A 14,976-nucleotide genomic window follows, 5' to 3' on the forward strand; every position below is an offset into this window, starting at 1 on the left:
GTTACATGGTGTGGACAGCTGCTTCTTGTAGAGTTGGAGCACTTGTCTTTTTTAGCCAATATGTGTTTGGACATATTCTTTAATAAGCTGCATTGGCTGTTGTGATGGCAAAGCATCACTGATTCTGGTTATAAACTCGCCACTGTTTAAGACAGCTGTTGCTTCATACACCTTGGCCTCTGCTGAGGCAGCCTCTGCTTCATGCTCTTCCCTGAGTGCAGTTAATGTAGCCTTCATGCCTATACATGCCTTCTCCATGTTTATATGAGCTTACTCCACTTGCATCTTAACTTCACACTAAGCAAAACTGCTCTCATTCTTCCCGGTTTGGCTCTGGCGTGGATTAATTTGGATTTTGTTTTGAAGCACGGGTGGAAAGACATCCATCTCCATCAGCTGTGTATTTGTCCTTGAAACAACAATACCTTTTCGCTCTACTGCCCTCACAGTGTGGATATGCAAATCGATGCAGTGAGTTAAACATCTTCTCAAAAATCACCCAAGACAGAAGCTTCCTTTAGTATTTTTAATAGTGTGTGAAAGATGGGATGAACGTTATAGAAGTGATAGGGGATTTAGTATGGGTATACTGTTAAGCTCAGAAAAAATGTAGCCCAGGCTACATTAAAGGGAAGGAGGAAACTGCAGGGTCTGTTACCATTACTTTACCATCTCCTCTGGCTGCACAGTTGGTGCCGGATGATTGGGGGTGTAATTTGTACTGTAGCTTAACAAGGGAAGAGAGGAATAAAACCAACTAATTACAAGCCAATTAGTTAAATAACTGGTGGGAAGATTATTGGAATTCCTTAAAAGGTCAGAATAAATCCTCTCTTAAAAAGATACAGATTGATTAGAGACAGCCAGCTTTAATTTTTTAAAGAACATTGTTCTAACTTAATTACATATATATAGAGACGGTAACAATGAGGGCCATTGAATCCCTCAGCCCCTTCAGTCCACTGTGTGTTGGTAGGGGCAGTGTACTTAAATTAATCATAAAGTCTCATATCACTTCAGTGTACACAAGATCTTTGTCTCTCCATTATCGGCATAGTCATGTGCTGATGGGAGAGCCTCTTCAACACTTAAATCATGTCTACCTCCATCACCTTCCCTGGCAGAACATTCCAGGCATCCACCATTCTCTGTGTAAAAAACTTGCACCACAAATCTCCTTTAAAGTTAGCCCCTCTCATCTTAGATATTAGACATTTTGATACTGATTAAAAGATACTGGCTGTCTATTCTATGTAACTATACTTCTCATTTTATAAACTTGTATCAGGTATCCTTTCAGTCTCTGTCACTCCAAAGAAAAGAAACCTAATTAGTCTAACATCCCCTTATAGTACAAACCCTCTAATCCAAGCAGCATTCTGGTAAACCTATTCTGTACACTCTCCAAAACTTCTACATCTTCCTGTAATAGGGCTACCAGAAGTCAATGTGATACTCTAATCACAGCTTAACCAGAGTTTTATAAAGCTGCATCATAACTTACTGATTCTTTTAATTAATGGCTTTACTAATAGTCATATTCATACTTTATTGATCCCGGGGGAAATTGGTTTTCGTTACAGTTGCACCATAAATAATAAATAGTAATAGAACCATAAATAGTTAAATAGTAATATGTAAATTATGAAGTAAGTCCAGGACCAGCCTATTGGCTCAGGATGTCTGACCTTCCAAGGGAGGAGTTGTAGAGTTTCATGGCCACAGGCAGGAATGACTTCCTATGACGCTCAGTGCTGCATCTCGGTGGAATGAGTCTCTGGCTGAATGTACTCCTGTGCCCACCCTGTACATTATGTAGTGAATGGGAAACATTGACCAAGATGGCATGCAACTTGGACAGCATCCTCTTTTCAGACACCAACGTCAGAGAGTCCAGTTCCATCCCCACAACATCACTGGCCTTACGAATGAGTTTGTTGATTCTGTTGGTGTCTGCTACCCTCAGCCTGCTGCCCCAGCACACAACAGCAAACATGATTGCACTGGCCACCACAGACTCGTAGAACATCCTCAGCATCGTCCGGCAGATGTTAAAGGATCTCAGTCTCCTCAGGAAATAGAGACGGGTCTGACCCTTCTTGTAGACAGCCTCAGTGTTCTTCGACCAGTCCAGTTTATTGTCAGTACGTATCCCTAGGTATTTGTAATCCTCCACCATGTCCACACTGACCCCCTGGAAGGAAACAGGGGTCACCGGTACCTTAGCTCTCCTCAGGTCTACCACCAGCTCCTTAGTCTTTTTCACATTAAGCTACAGATAATTCTGCTTACACCATGTGACAAAGTTTCCTACAGTAGCCCTGTACTCAGCCTCATCTCCCTTGCTGATGCCTCCAACTATGGCAGAGTCATCCGAAAACTTCTGAAGATGACAAGACTCTGTGCAGTAGTTGAAGTCCGAGGTGTAAATGGTGAAGAGAAAGGGAAACAAGACAGTCCACTGTGGAGCCCCAGTGCTGCTGATCACTCTGTCGGACACACAGTGTTGCAAGCACACGTAATAAAGGCAAGCATGCTAGGAGTCCCTTTCAACGTCCTGTCAACCTGTGCAGCCACTTTCAGGACGCTGTGGACTTGAACCCCAAGATCCCTCTGCACATCAGCACTGTTAAAGGTCCTGCCATTAACTATGTACTTTCCACATCAGGGATCTTCTATGATCATCACCATGAATACCAGTAGATTTCCCTTGCTGCCGACAATGTTTTCACCCCTGTACATCTTATCCTGAAGACATATCAAACTTCCAATGGACCAAGGCTGTTGTGCGGTCAAAAGGCCTTCTCGTGCTCCAGTGCCTTGCGTGAAGATGGCGTGACTAATTCCCACACAAACTGATGAACTCTCAGCTTCTGACACACTGCTATAGTGTTGTGCTGAAGACTTCAAACCTGATTTCAGTTTGTATCAAATTCTTTGGAGTTTTTCCAATTCTGCACACCACAGTTCCCCAGGAGACATTGGAATGAGTGTACCAAGGAAGAGTTCAAAAGAAGTGGGCTGGGCAGTTGGGATATTATGTGTGCCACAGTTCCCTAGGGGACATTGGATTGTGCGTAATTAAGCATTTGGCAAGGGCCAGTAAAAAAAGTAAGGTTTAAGCAGAGCGGCCAATCTATAAGTGGGCCCGTGTTAGAGTGGGGAGCCAAGGGTTGTTTCAGAGATAGATTTTTTCATTACGGCAGCATAATTGAGCTCTGACCATTGACCAATCTGAACATCAGAAGTTTGAGAGGAGGGGATGTCACTCAGGTCCACTGCCTGAGTAGCAAAAAGCAGCCGCGGATCACAACAATGTAATTGAGCTCTGACCAGTGACCAGTCAGCGTTTGGGATTGATTACCAAGAGCAAGTTAAAGGAAAGCCCAGGCAAGCACAATGGCCATCTTTGTAGTGGACAGAGTTACAATGGTGATCTTGAGGCTTTAGCTCTTTGATGCTTCAGTCAGAGAAAGCAAAAAAAAAATGCTCTAGGTAGTTTTTTTTTTCCCCTTCTTTAGATCTGCTCAGTTAGGATAGTAGAAATGCCAGACAGGATAGCTGAATGCTCCTCTTGCAGGATGTGGGAAGGTAGGGAGACCTCCAGTGTCCCTGACGACCACAACTGTGAGCAGTGCATCCAGCTGCAGCTTCTAACAAACTGTGTTAAGGACATGAAGCTGGAACTGGATGAATTTCAGATCATTCGGGAGGCTAAGGGGGTGATAGATAGGACATAAAAAGAGGTATTTACACCCAAGGTGCAGGGCACAGGAAATAGGATGACCATCAGAAAGGGGAAAGGGGTTACATAGCCAGTGCAGAGTACCCCAAAGCTGTGGTGATAGGGGATCCGCTAGTTAGGGGAACGGACAGGAGGTTCTGTGGGCAAGAACAAGATTCCCAGATGGTATGTTGCCTCCTGGGTGCCAGGGTCCGGGACATCTCAGATCAAATCCTCAACATTCTTAAGTGGGAGGGTGAACAGTCAAAGATCTTGGTCCGTGTAGGTACTAATGACATGGGTAGGATGAATGATGAGATTCTGCATTGGGAATTTATGGAGTTAGGTTAAAGGGCAGGACATCCAGGGTTGTGATCTCAGGATTACTATCCATGCCAAGTGCTAGTGAGGCCAGAAAAATTATACAGCTAAGGAATTGGTGTAGGAGGGAGAACATAAGATTTTTAGATCATTGGGCTCTCTTCCAGGGAAGGTGGGACTTCTACAGAAGAAATGGTTTGCACCTGAATTGGAGGGGGACTAATATCCGAGCGGGAAGGCTTGCAAATGCTGCCTGGTGAGGTTTAAACTAGAGTTGCAGGAGGATGACATCCAGAGTGGTAGAACGGTTAGTGGAGATGTTGGTAAGACCTCAGACAAACTCAGGAATCAAAAGGTAGAGCATGGTGCAACTAGTGTCCTAAGATGCATATATTTCAATGCAGTAAGTATTATAGAAAAGGCAGATGAGCTCAAGGCATGGGTAAACACCTGGAATTATGACCTGGTAGCCATTAGTGAGACTTGATTGCAGGAGGGATAGGACTGGCAGCTCAATATTCCAGGATTCCATTGTTTTAGACATGATAGAGTGTGAGGGATTAAAGGAAGAGGAATGGAGTTACTATTCAGGGAAAATGTCACAGCAGTGCTCTATTATGACAGACCGGAGAACACTACTAGTGAGGCGTTATGGTGGAACTGAGAACTAAGAAAGGTATGACCACAGTAATGGAGCTATATTACAGACCACCCAACAGTCCTAGTGACTTAGAGGAAGAAATTTGTAAAGAGATTGCAGACTGTTGCAAGAAACAAAAGATTGTTATGCAAGGTGAAGTGGACGAAGGCAAGTTGATGTTGTTTACATTGACTTTAGCAAGACATCTGACAAGGTCCCACATGGAAGGCTGGTCAGGAAAGCTCAGGATGAGATAGTAAATTGGATTAGACATTGGCTTTTGAAGTATGATTGTATTAAATGCCAAACTATATTGATAAATAGCATTCTGGCATATGAGGTACCATATTCCAGATGGACAGGGCAAGAGTGAAGTGCAGAGGCTATGACATCATCAGTGGACCAATTTGGAACAAAGATGGAGAGGAACTCTGTGAACCAGAGGGTAGTAAATGCTCTTCTTGCAGGATGTGGGAAGGGAGACATCCAGTGCCTGTGATGATTACACCTGCAAGAAGTGCATCCAGCTGCAGCTTCTTTAAGACTGTGTTAAAGAATTGGAACTGGAGTTGGATGAACTCTGGATCATTTGGGAGGCTAAAGGGGTGATTGACAGGTGTTACTGAGAGATGGTTGCATCCAAGGTACGGGACACAGGCAACTGGGTGACTGTCAGGAAAGGGAGAGGGGATAAACAGACAGGGCAGGGTATCCCTTTGGCTAATCCCCTCAATAACAGATATACACTACTTTGGATACAGTTGGGGGAGGGGGGTGACCTAGCAGAGGAAAGCCTTAGCAGTCAGGTATCTGAATCTGGCTCTGTGGGCTCAGAAGGGATGTGGGGAGAAGAAACAAGCTGTATTGAGAGGGTATTTAATGGTTAGGGGAACAGGTAGGAGGTTCTGTGGATGAGAACAAGATCCCCAGATGTTATGTTGCCTCCCAAGTGCCAGGGTCAGGGACATCTCAGATTGAGTCCACGGAATTCTCAGGTGAGAGGGTGATCAGCCAGAGGTTGTGTCCACGTCGGTACCAATGATATGGGTAGGAAAGTTGACAAGGCCCTGTAAAGTGAGTTCAGGGAGTTAGGAGCTAAGTTAAAGGTAAAGACTCCAGGGTTGTGATCTCAGGGTTGCTACCCATCCCACATGCTAATAAGGCCAGAAATCTGAAAATAATACAGTTTAACATGAGGCTAAAGATGTGGTGCAGGACAGAGGCTTCAAATTATTGGGTTCTGTTCCAGGGAAGATGAGACCTGTACAGACGGGATGGTTTGCACCAGAACTGGAGGGGGACTCATATCCTTGTGAGAAGGTTTGCTAGTGTTACGTAGGAAGGTTTGGAAGTAGAGTTGAAAAGTTCAAAGTAGATTTATTATCAAAGTACGTATACATCACCATATACAACCCAGAGATTAATTTTCTTGCAGGTATACTCAGTCAATCCAATGACCATAATAGATGTTTTTTTGCATCTGTATTTCTTGAGGAAATGGACACAAAGTATATAGCTGTAAGGCAAAACAGCAGTGAAGTCATGGACCATATCAAGATTACAGAGAGGAGGTGTTTGCTGTCTTAAGGCAAATTAGATTGGATAGCTCCATAGGACCTGACAAGGTTTTCCCTTGGACCCTGTGGGAGCCTCGTGCAGAAATTGCAGGGGTCCTAGGGTGGTGGGGTGGAGATACGTCTCTACCAAAGGAGATGTAGGGCGCTGCTTCCCTCCACTAGCCTGCAGATCACCTTTGAGCAAGGTGTAGCACCTGCTTAGCCCGCCCACCCCCATGATCAGGGTCACGTGAAACCATGGGAGCAGGTCGCATAAAGACACTGACCAGAGATGAAGGCAAGGCAGTGGATGTTGTCTTCATGGGCTTTAGCGATCCTTTGACAAGGTCCACATGGGATGCTGGTCAAGAAGCTTCAGTGGCTTGGCATTCAAGATGAGGTAGTAAATTAGATTAGCTGTTGGCTTCACAGGAGAAGCCAGAAAGTGGTAGTAAGTAGGTGGTTGCCTCTCTGGAGGCCTGTGATAGGTGAAGTACTGCAGGAACCGGTGCTGAGTCTATTGTTATTTGTTATCTATATTAGTGTTCTGGATGATAATGTGATTAGCTGGGTCAGCAAATTTGCAGATGACACCAAGATCGGGGGTGCAGGGGACAGTGAGGAAGACTATCAAAGCTTACAGCGGGATCTGGATCAGCGAATAAAATGGGTTGAAAAATGGCAGGTGGAATTTAATACAGACAAGTGTTGACTTTGCAAGGACAAACCAAGGTAGGACTTACATAGTGAATGGCAGGCCACTGAGGAATGCAGTAGAACAGAGGGATCTGGGAATATAGATCCATAATTCCTTGAAAGTGATATCACAGGTAGATAGGGCTATGAATGGAGCTTTTGACACATTGGCCTTCATAAATCAAAGTATTGAGTATAGGAGATGGGATGTTATGTTGAAATTGTATAAGACGTTGGTGAGGCATAATTTGGAGTATTGTGTGCGGTTCCAGTTACCTACCTTTAGGAAAGATATCAATGTGATTGAAAAAGAATGCAGAAAAAACTTTACAAGGATGTTGCCAGAACTTGAGGACCTGAGATATAAGGAAAGGTTAAATAGGTAGGAGTTTATTCCCTAGAGTTAGGAGGATGAGGAGATACTTGATAAAGATATACAGAATTCAGAGAGGTATCAACAGAGTAAATACAAGCAGGCTTTTATTTTCCATTGAGATTGAGCAAGACTGGAACTAGAGTTAATGGGTTAAGGGTGAAAGATGAAATGTTTAAGGAGATTCTCCTGCCTTCTCTTGATAACCTTCAACACCCTTACTAACTGAGAACTTAACAACCACTGCTTTAAATATACCCAATGACTTGCCTCCACAGTGTATGTGGCAGTATATTCCACAGATTCACTATCCTCTGGCTAAAGGAATTCCTCACCATCTTTGTTCTAAATTGATCCACTGATAATTCCATAGCCTCTGCACTTCACTCCAGTCCTGTCTACCTGGAAAATGGTGGCTCATATGCCAGCATGCTGTTTATCAACATAGCTTGGTGTTTAATACAAGCATACCTCAGAAGTTGATGTGCAAACTGTTCTCATTGGACTCAACACCGCCTCTGTAACTGGATCTTAAAGACCGCAATCAGTCCGTGTTGGCAGCAACATCTCTTGTACCTCCCCCTCCCCCCGCCACAAGGGCTGTGAGCTCAGCCTGCTGCTCTTCACACTCCTGACGCGTGACTGTACCACGAGATCCATTTCAAACTAAATTGTCGTTCACTGATGATACAACAGTTGCTGGCCTCGTCGACAATTATGATGAGACGACATACAGAGGGGAGGTAAAGCAACTGATAAAACGGTGTGAGCACAGCAATTTGAGTCCCAACAGGGACAAGACCAAAGAAGTGATTGTGAACTTTAGGGAAGTGCAGGCTGACCACTCCTCACTGTTCATAAATGGCTCCTCCATGGAGAGAGTTAGGAGCACCAAGTCTCTGGGAGTGCACATAATGGACAATCTCACCTGGTCCATCGACACCACTCGTTAGCCAATAAAGCACAGCAGCGTCTGCAGCTCCAGACGACGTTGAGGTGACTGAGGAACCCCTACAACCCCCCCCCACCCCCCATTCTAACCAATTTTTACCGGAGCACCATAGAAAGTGTTCTGACCACTTCTATTACCATCTGGTACAGAAATTACAAGGCATCTAATCACAAGAGCCTACAAAGAATTGTGAGGACTGCTGAGAGGATAATTGGGGTCTCTCTTCCACCCATTAGAGATATTTATCAGATACACTATGTATGCAAAGCATTGTCCATGATCCCTCCCATCTGTCCAACAATCTCTCTGACCCCCGACCATCAGGAAGGAGGTAATGTAGCATTAGAGTAGGAACTCAAACAACAGGAATACTGCAGATGCTGGAAATTCAAGCAACACACATCAAAGTTGCTGGTGAACGGAGCAGGCCAGGCAGCATCTCTCGGAAGAGGTATAGTTAGTCCTGACGAAGGGTCTCGGCCTGAAACGTCGACCGTACCTCTTCCTAGAGATGCTGCCTGGTCTGCTGCGTTCACCAGCAACTTTGAAGTGTGTTGTTAGAGTAGGAACTGTTAGGGTGGGAAACAACTTCTTCCCCCAGGCCATGAGACTACTGAACTCCCTGTCACCATAAGGTCTCATCACATATGTAGCTTTTTACTGTTTACTTTTTGACGTGTCATAAATGCACCTTATTATTTGTTAATTTATTTGTGGTAATATTACCTTTATGTTGTGTGTAAGTCTGGAGGAACACTTGTTTCCCTTGGCGATGTACATGTAGATGGTTAAATGGCAATAAACTTGAACTTGAATTAAAGGGGTATCCTTCTGTTCTGAGGCTCTGCCCTTTGGTCTTAGACTCCTTGACAATAGGTAACATTTTCTCTATGTGAGTCTCCAATATTTCATAGGTTTCAATGAGATCTCCGCTCATTCTTCTAAACTCCAGTGAGTACAGGTCTAGACCCAGTGTTGGCTGTGGAACACCACTAGTTACCAGCAGTCAACCAGAAAAAAAAACTTTATTCCCATTCTTTGCCTCCTGCTGAGCAGCCAATCTTCTACCCATGGAAGTATCTTCCCTGTAATACCATGGGCTCTAACTTTTTTTCAACAGCCTCATGTGTGGCACCTTATCAAAGGCCTTCTGAAAATTCAAGTCAACAGCATCCACTGACACCATGTAGGACCATAAGATGTAGGAGCAGATTAAGCCATTTGCCCCACCAAATCTAGTCCTGGCTGATTTATTATCCCTCTTATCCCCTCAGGGATTGAAGGGCATCTCCTGCCTTCTCTCCCATTACCTTTGATGCCCTTACAAATCAAGAACCTAACAGCCTCCACCTTAAATATATCCCATGACCTGACCTCCACAGCAATCAGTGGCAATAAATTCCACATATTCACCACCCTGAGATTCATATTCTTGTGGGCATTCACAGCAGAACAAAGAAATACAACAGAAGCAAAATAAGAAGACTGACAAATAACCAATGTGCAGAATGAGACAAAGTGAAACTACAGAAAAAAAATAAGGACATGAGTTGTACAGTCCTTGAAATGTGGAATCAGTTCAGTGCTGAGGTGAGCGAAGTTATCCATGCTGGATCAGGAGCCGGATGTTTGAAGAGTAATAATTGTCCCTTAACCCAGTGGCGGAGCCTAAGGTTCCCGTACCTCCTTCCTAATGGCAACGGTGAGAAGAGAGCATAACCTAGAAGGCGGGGGTCCTTGAGGGTCCTTGATGATGGGAGCTGCTTTCTTGTGGCCCGCTCCTTGTAGATGCACTCAGTGGTGGGGGTTGGCTTTTCCTGTGATGGACTGGGTTGTATCCACTACTTATTGTAGTACTGACTCAACTCAGCATGGCCTGAATTACCAGAGAGTGCTCAAAGGAGTGAGTTCCTGTTGGAATGCTGAGCCCTATGTAAAATTCACCACCTCGTGTCGAGCTTATCTTAGATCAGAAGTTGATTTCTGATCTTATCTTGGATCCGTGGGTGTTGATTTAAGCAGAATTTCCACTGATTCTCTGACCTTCAGAGCTAGTAGTTCTGGGAATTTGAGTCAATGCATCTTGGAAAGACATGCTCATTGGATTGCATCTTGTAATGTTGAGTGGGTCTGGATTGAGAATGGAGACTCAGAGACTGAAGCGACAAACTATGTGCAGGAGGAATTCAGCAGGTCAGGCAGCATCTGTGAAGGGATAGCTGTCTTTTCAGATCAACACTATGTATCAGGATTGAGAGTGGGGAGAGGAGACAGCCAGTGTAAAGAGATGAGCAGGAAACCACAGAGGGGGAGACATAAGAAAGAAGGACATACAGAACTCCTGTCGAAGAGAGGTGGGAAACTTATCTGAAATCGGCATCCTTTGATAAGACATTGCAGTGGAAATGTAAAATAGTTTTGTATGTTGGGTAGAACTGGGTTCCACGATGTACTTCTGACTTACATTTCCCACCAATATACACTCCACCACACATCTATAGAAGTTTGTTAAAGTTTTAGATGTTATGCCAAATCTTCACAAACTTCTAAGGAAGTACAGGTGTTGTCATGCTTTCTTTGTAATGGGACTAGCAGGCCAGGCCCAGGACAGATCCTCTGAAATGAGGAATTTAAAGTTTATGAACACTCCACCTTTAATCCCCCAATGAGCAATGGCTCATGGACTTCTGGTTTTCTCCTTCTTAAGTCAATAATCACTCCTTGGTCTTGCTGACATTGAGTAAAGGGCTGTTGTTGTGATTGTGTACTTTGGAACTTCTCTAAACTTCTCTTAAATGTTGCCCACATCCACCAGTTCCACTGGCAATTCATTCCACACTCTCTCCATCCTCTGAGTAATGAAGTTTCCCTTCATGTTCCCCTTAAATATTTCACCTTTCACCCTAAAGCAATGATCTCCAGTCTAGTCCCACCCAACCTCAGTGGAAAAAGCTTGCTTCAGGTGGGATTTAATAGGAACTTGGGGACCCTTGGGTGGTTAGTATATGGAACAAATTGCCTAAGAAACTGCTTGAACCAGACAACCTTTAAAAAATGTTTAGAGGGATGTGGTACAAAGATGTGCAAATGGCCAAGGAGCTGATTATTAACCGAAGCCATTCCATCAACCAGTTCATCACGGTAAAGTCCTCCCCACCTCTGAGCACATCTACATGAAACGCTATTGCAGGAAAGCAATATTCATCATCCTGGACTCCCACCACCCACATGCTCTCTTCTCATTGCTGCCATCAGGAAGAGGTTACAGGAGCCTCAGGACTCATACCACCAGGTTCAGAAGCGATTACTACCTCTCAACCACCAGGATCTTGAATCAAAGGGGATAATTTCACTCACCTTCACTTGTCCTATCATAGAAATTCCCCACAACCGATGAACTTACTTTCAAAGACTCTTGATCTCATGTTCTCAATATTTATTGCTTATTTGTTTATCATTATTATTTCTTCCTTTTTGTATTTGCACAGTTTGTAGTCTTTTGCACACTGGTTGAATACCCAAGTTGGTGAGTTCTTTCACTGATTCTGTTATGATTATTATTTCTAAGATTTATTGAGTATGCCCACAAGAAAATGAGCTCAGGGTTATATATGGTGACATATTTGTACTTCGATAATAAATTTACTTTGTACCTGTACTGTGAAATTCGAAATGGGTCTAGCTTAGATAGGAATCTTGATCGGCATAGACCAGTTGGGAAGAAGAGCCAGTTTCCATCGACCAGTTGGGCAGGAGAGCCAGTTTCCAAAGTCGAGTTACATAAGAGTATTACAAGACGCACCCAACCACGCCAGCTTCCAGGGTTTAGATGCTCTAACTCTTCGGAGTATGGATAGCCGGTGTGTTCCCTTTAAGCATTCAGGACCATCCCATTAGTGGGCAATCATGTTTTGGGCACCAACAATTGAGTATTTAAAGAGCACCTGAACACCTCAGTGCTCGTTCTTAAGTCCAACCAGAGATATCGTATAGGGTTTTGTTTAGTGCTCATTTCTGGACCCAGTTTTATTCCATGTCTCAATCCTAGCCTCGGATACTCCAGTATTTGGGTCCAAACTCTCATCACAGAACGACTGGAACGATGGACCCAGCAGGGTATCAGAGTCTTTCGTCCACTGTGACCAGCCACCTAGAGAAGATTTCCAGACAGAGCCTGGAGATACATGGCCTCTAGGTAGTTCTTTGTCAGCTTTTGCAAGGAGGAAGCTAGATCGCTTGGGAAGGCCAGTACATCTTGCAGCTCTGGAGAGATGGTGACCCAGGCCCTTGCTGCGGCTTCCTCAGCCAATACTCATTAGTGTTTGAATGCCAGCTGTCTAGTTTCCTTTGGAGCATGGAAAGGTGGCCTTCATTATCAGAAGAGCCCTGGCTTGGGCCCTGTACATTGGGAACAAAGGTCGGATGTTTGCTCAGATTTGGAGGAATTCATGACTGTCTTGAGTGAGGAAGGTGTTCCATCACCCTGCCAGAGCCGGTTGGACTGTCTGATGAAAATTCCACAGGGCAGACAGTCAGCAGTCAACTTCACTATGAAGTTTCGCACCTTGACCCAAAAGAGTGGCTGGAACAGTGAGGCCTTGGCCACCCTATACTGCTATGGACTCTAAGATGAACTGAAGGATGTCCTTGCCTTGGGAGAGCCAGCAGAGGACTTAAAGGTTCTGATTGACCAATCCATTTGTTTCAATAATTGGCAGAGTGTAAGTGGGACTAAATCAAAAGATCAAAGAGAACTGGCCTAAGCCTTGTCTCAATGCATCATAGTTCTGCCCCACCTCCACCCCAATTTCGGACCATGACCTGCCTGTCCCCCGTTCAGGACTCAGTCGAACCCATGCAGATCAGCTGCACTAGACTCTCCATGAATGGGAGGTCCCGGCAACAGAGTCAAGGCTGCTGCTATTACTGCGGGAAGTCAGGTCACCTACAGGCTGAATGCCCAAGTCTGCAACCATTGGGAGAACTGAAAAGATCGTCCAGTGTTGGGAGGACACAGATTCAGGTTTCGTGCTGAAGGCAGACATCACCTGGGATAAGAATCGGTGGGTGATGAAGGCTTTTATGAACTCTGGGGCAGCGGGTAATTTCCTGGACTTAGGAACCACCCGTCAGCATGACATACCGCTGTGAGAGTTGAGCCAGTCCCTGCCTGCAACTCTCCTGGACGGACGGCTGCCCGCAAGATCCTGGGCAGATCCAGCAACAGACTGTGATTTTGCTGATCATATGGAGAACGTTAGGTTTTACCATCACCAGGTTTAAGAGCACACCATCAAGCTCCTGAACCAGAGGGGATAATTTCACTTGCCCCATCACTGAACTATTCCCACAAACTATAGATTCACTTTCAAGGACTCTTCATCTCATGTTATCGATATTTATTGCTTATTTATTAATTATTATTATATTTTTCTTTCTTTTTCTATTTGCACAGTTTGTTATCTTGCACACTGGTACAGCCTTTCATTGATTCTATAATAGTTATTGGATTTATTGAGTATGCCCGTAAGAAAATGAAGCATCAACTGTACTCTTTTCCATAGATGCTGCCTGGCCTGCTGAGTTCCTCCAGCATTTTGTGTGTGTTGCTCAGATTTCCAGCATCTACGGATTTTCTCTTGTTTGTGGTTGAATCTCAGAGTTGTACGTGGTGACAATATGTACTTTGATAATAAATTTACTTTGAACCTGACTGTCCATCTGCGTTTCCATTGCAGCATCATTCTCCCCCACCTGGCTTTGTGAGTGTGCTGAAACTGATGAACATTGCCTTCACCATCACCTTCACCCTTGAATGCATCCTCAAAATCATTGCCTTTGGATTCCTGGTGAGTACCATTAGAAGAGTAACCACCATCTGGGTAAAATATAGCAACGTATAGGGTGAAGAATGGTATGCCAAGAATCGGGCCACATGACCTTATGTTGCCCGAGGCTGTACCATGGGATCAGCAATGCACAAACCTCACATTAGGAAGGGCATGGAGATGAATGATGTTTTCCTCTGTCTCCACTGTGTCATTCCTGTCTTGCCAATGGTAGATGGTACAGAGCTGGGCCTATTTAACCCTTGCACAGCCTGCCCCTGGGCAGTGTGAGATGGAATAGTGCGAGGGAAGCTCCAAAACCATGAAAGTGTACTTGCTAAGAGAGGTTGGAGAGCTGTGGTGCTTTAATATGAGGAACCACTATGGATTCAGTGGGCTCCAACAATGAGACTATTTGACAGAGAACCATCCTGATCAACTGCAGCTCAGATTATCTTCTTGTGAGTCGATAGGAGCAGCAGTTACTTGTTAAAGTATTGGCTGATCAAAGAAGCATGAAACATTCTCACTTCTCATGTTTATTCCTCCCTTACAGAACTACTTCCGAGACTCGTGGAACGTATTTGATTTTGTGACTGTGGTGGGCAGCATCAGTGAGATCATTGTAACAGAATGCAATGTACGGTGCCTCAATGCCATACCACTTAGTGTGCACGAGAGTGAGAGACTGGCACAGTCGGAACATGACTGGGTGTGAGGCTGTGTATGAAAGAGAATATCGTGAGAGTATCAGCTGGGAGGTTGGGAGACAGTGTGCTTGTGAGTGAGTGAAGAAAAGGGAAATTAACGAATAAGAGAGGGAATAGACTTAAGGTGGATTTTTAAGGGGACTGAGATTTTCCACTCAGAGGGTGGTAAGTATACG

At 44.5% G+C, this 14,976-nt stretch overlaps 1 protein-coding gene across 1 annotated transcript in view; it reads left to right on the forward strand.

Annotated features, from left to right (window-relative positions):
* The window catches only part of LOC134354620 (probable voltage-dependent R-type calcium channel subunit alpha-1E), a 484,959-nt gene that overhangs the window by 372,441 nt on the left and 97,542 nt on the right, over positions 1-14,976 (forward strand). Inside the window, exons 29-30 of the mRNA XM_063063634.1 lie at positions 14,001-14,111; positions 14,647-14,730. Of these exons, the coding sequence (XP_062919704.1) occupies positions 14,001-14,111; positions 14,647-14,730 (195 nt within the window). The remainder of the gene's footprint in view (positions 1-14,000; positions 14,112-14,646; positions 14,731-14,976) is intronic.

Source organism: Mobula hypostoma, chromosome 12, assembly GCF_963921235.1.
Source record: "Mobula hypostoma chromosome 12, sMobHyp1.1, whole genome shotgun sequence".
In the NCBI taxonomy this organism is placed as follows: domain Eukaryota; kingdom Metazoa; phylum Chordata; class Chondrichthyes; order Myliobatiformes; family Myliobatidae; genus Mobula; species Mobula hypostoma.